Source organism: Atta colombica, unplaced genomic scaffold (genome assembly GCF_001594045.1).
Source record: "Atta colombica isolate Treedump-2 unplaced genomic scaffold, Acol1.0 scaffold109, whole genome shotgun sequence".
Classification (NCBI taxonomy): Eukaryota; Metazoa; Arthropoda; class Insecta; order Hymenoptera; family Formicidae; genus Atta; species Atta colombica.
The window spans coordinates 555,350-559,167 of NW_017259194.1; the positions used below are offsets into that span (position 1 = coordinate 555,350).

At 32.1% G+C, this 3,818-nt stretch overlaps 1 protein-coding gene across 2 annotated transcripts in view; it reads left to right on the forward strand.

Moving 5' to 3' along the window:
* LOC108693311 (plastin-2) overlaps positions 1 to 2,682 on the forward strand; it is a 28,210-nt gene extending 25,528 nt beyond the window's left edge. For both annotated transcript variants that reach the window (XM_018202204.1, XM_018202195.1), the window contains exons 3-4: positions 242 to 1,454; positions 2,239 to 2,682. In XM_018202204.1, the coding sequence (XP_018057693.1) occupies positions 242 to 1,454; positions 2,239 to 2,436 (1,411 nt within the window). In that variant the 3' untranslated portion in view covers positions 2,437 to 2,682. The remainder of the gene's footprint in view (positions 1 to 241; positions 1,455 to 2,238) is intronic.
* Positions 2,683 to 3,818: the final 1,136 nt, after the last annotated feature.

A 3,818-nucleotide genomic window follows, 5' to 3' on the forward strand; every position in this document is an offset into this window, starting at 1 on the left:
TTATTTTTATTTTCGAATTATATTGAAATCTAAAATTTTATTGAAATCTATTTTTTAATATTTAAATTGATAAATAATGTTATTAAAAGTAATAAAAAAATATAACTGGAACTAACAAGCATCCATAAATTTCGATTAATTTTTAAATATAATAATATTGAAATTCTATCAATTTTACGATTGATAAATGACTCTAAAATTGATTAATCTATCAAAAATTAATTTTGCATCTATTTTTCAGTAAAATAATCAATCATTCTTGCCCGGACACCATTGACGAGCGTACAATCAATAAGAAAAATCTGACGTTATACAAAAAGCATGAAAATTTGACACTGGCTCTGTCTTCAGCGCAAGCTATTGGCTGCAATATCATAAACATCGATGCCCATGATCTTACCAAAGGTTCGCCCCATTTGGTGCTAGGTTTGCTCTGGCAGATCATCCGAATCGGCTTATTTAACCAAATCACTCTCGAGAACTGCCCTGGTTTAGCTACTCTCCTGCAGGAAGGTGAACGAATCGAAGATTTGTTGAAGTTATCTCCGGAGGCCATTCTTCTCAGATGGGTGAACCATCATTTGGAGAATGCTGGCATCGCCAGGCGGTGCAACAACTTCCAATCTGATATTACGGATTCTGAGATTTATACTTATCTCATCAAACAAATCGCACCCAACTCGACTGGTGTTACCCTGGAAGCCTTGATGGAACCGAATCACATGTCTAGGGCGGAGATTATGCTCCAGCAAGCTGCAAAATTGGGTTGTCGTAGTTTTGTGACGCCTAGTGATGTCGTGAATGGCATTTATAAGCTTAATTTAGCCTTCGTCGCCAATATGTTTAACAATTACCCTGGATTAGATAAGCCAAAAAGCAACATTGAAGGTTTAGAATCTTTAGAAGAGACGCGAGAGGAAAAAACCTATAGAAATTGGATGAACTCAATGGGCGTATCGCCACATGTTAACTGGCTCTACTCAGATCTTGCTGATGGTCTAGTGATCTTTCAGTTGTACGATATCATCAAGCCAGGCACTGTAAATTGGAATAAGGTGCACAAGAAATTCACAAAACTTCGTAAGTTTATGGAGGCATTAGAGAACTGTAATTACGCTGTCGAGTTAGGTAAACAGATGAACTTCTCGCTTGTGGGCATCGCCGGAAAGGATATTAATGATGGAAATGCAACCTTAACGTTAGCCCTGATATGGCAGTTGATGAGATCATATACATTGTCGATTCTAACGTCTCTAGCGGGAACTCAAGGAAGTACCGTAGAGAAAGAAATCATTCAGTGGGTGAATTCTAAACTCCAGGCAGCTGGAAAAAGCAGTATCAAAGGATTTCAGGATTATTCAATAGCGGATGGCAAAGTCGTCCTCGATCTCATCGAAGCAATCAAGCCCGGCTCGGTTAATTACAATCTTGTTAAGGAGGGTGGAACTGAACATGTAAGATTTTCGCTTTTATTTCTCGATTTTTGAGAGCTTGTTTTCCCAGTTAATGTCAAAGTTAATATATTTGTATTGTAATAACTACTTTTATAGGTATGATCAATCGTATTACAATTATGCTTTGCTTTATCTTTATTTACGTTGTGTCACGTATCATTGATATCGAGCTTTGCCGGCCTTAATTCATAATGCAAGTTAATTAAATCTTGCAACTTTAAATTGCACAAAAATAATTTTGATAAATTTGAATCAAATATTGTCGATTTTTTTTTTATTTTAAAGGAGATACTGATCATATTCTGAAAGAAGACAATAAGACTTCAAAAACTTTTGCAGATTTCTATTCTTTTATGACTTATACTACTTATAGAATTGGTAAAATTTAATAAATATATATCCAAGTCAATCTCAAATTTATGTTTTGATCGATAAAAATAATCTGTAATTGCAAAATTCTTGCAAACTAAACCCTCATTACATATATGTTAGTAGTAGAAAAACACTTGTCCCTACTAATTATCCAGCATATTCAAATAATCTATATCCACAAATTGTTTCCTTCAATCTTCTAATATCTGTCTGCATACCTGTAGGTATTAGCCGTATCTATAATTAATATTAAATAATAAATTGAAAATTTTTCTCCTACATTATTCACGGAAGTTTAAAATTAAAAGTTTCGATTACACGAAAATGTGGAACATTCTAGATGAATCAATCCCTCTTCACGCCTTATTGTTGATATGACTAATTAACAACTATTGTTTTTTTTGTTGCACAGGAGAATCTGGACAATGCGAAGTATGCGATATCTTTGGCGCGAAAGTGCGGTGCGCGTGTCTACGCGTTACCGGAAGACATTACCGAGGTGAAGCCAAAGATGGTGATGACGGTATTTGCCTGCCTGATGGCGATGGACTACATGCCGAACATGGACTCTGTAAAAAATCAACAGAACAACGTAAATAACGGCCAATAATGTCGGCATCAATCCATCACTGTGTTATTCCACCTAACACGTGCCGTTTATCTTTTGTATACAAGAACTTTTGATCGGATTGCGTCGCACACGCTTCTTCCATGAGCGTAATATTTGTACATACGTAGATTAAGTTAATTTGTTTTTGAAGAGAATATTAGGGATTACTACTGCTAGGAAAAATTCATGAAATGAGAAGGGGATTCCTTTGGAATCTGACGAAATATCATTTGATCCCTTTGTTAAACGAACAAAATACATAACAAGGATTGTTAAGATCATATTTGGTATAAGAAATTATATTATTACTATAAAATCTGAATATTTTTTGATTAAAATGTGAAAAATGAATATGTCCATATAGTCAATTAAATTAATGTATGTGCGATGTAAGATTTCCAAATTTAAAATAATTTTTAAGTAAACTATTATAAAATGGCGATAATAATTTTGATCTAAGTATTCAAGATTTACGGTATCAAATGCCGATATTTCTCGTGCCAGAAAGTGTATTTACTTATAAGATAAGAAAAGTACAGATTATTATGTGTAAGTCGTTTGAATCGGCACTATTTATTCTAAACACTTTTCTATGTGCGACTTATCATATCTTACTGTGCAAAGTGGAATTCTCCTTCTCCATTGTTTATGCAATCATATCATTCGTTTTTATATTATACATATACTACAATATCAGGTTTGTATAAATCGATTTTACATCGAATACTCAAGTGAAACAAGTAGAAAACATGCTAGAAACCATTGAAAAATATTCAAAGCGCATACTCAAAGATTCAGAATGTACAGGGTATACCAGCATTAATTTCAACAATAGATTTTTTAGAAAAATTTTAATTTTGATTCTGTTAGCAAGAGCATTGATCATTGAATCTTAAAATTATTATTTTATTATTATTATTTTATTGTAAAATAATAATTTTCGCGAATTTTTTTCTCTTCAAAGAAAAAAACTTATTTTTTTTCTCTTCAAAGAAAAAAACTTATTTTTTTTGTCAAGAAATTAAAGTTTTGTACTATTCTGTATACATTTTATGTAGATAAATCTTGTTTTGCAAATACATGCTACATAGAATAATTTAACATTCAAATAGTACATAGTACAGTCATAAATATACTTACACGAAATACACATATACGTATTTGATAATCTAGATGTAAGAGATTTGTGATCTATTTAAATGGTTATTTTATACACTCAATCAGTGATTCAATCAGAAGGTTATAAGTCATCACGGTCTAAAGCTTTTTAATTAACTATTTTTCTTGCACATTAATATTGCATGAACGAATTTTATATCCAGCGTAATTTACAATGACTGTACAAATTATATACTTTATATTTCTTTCTATATATATATATA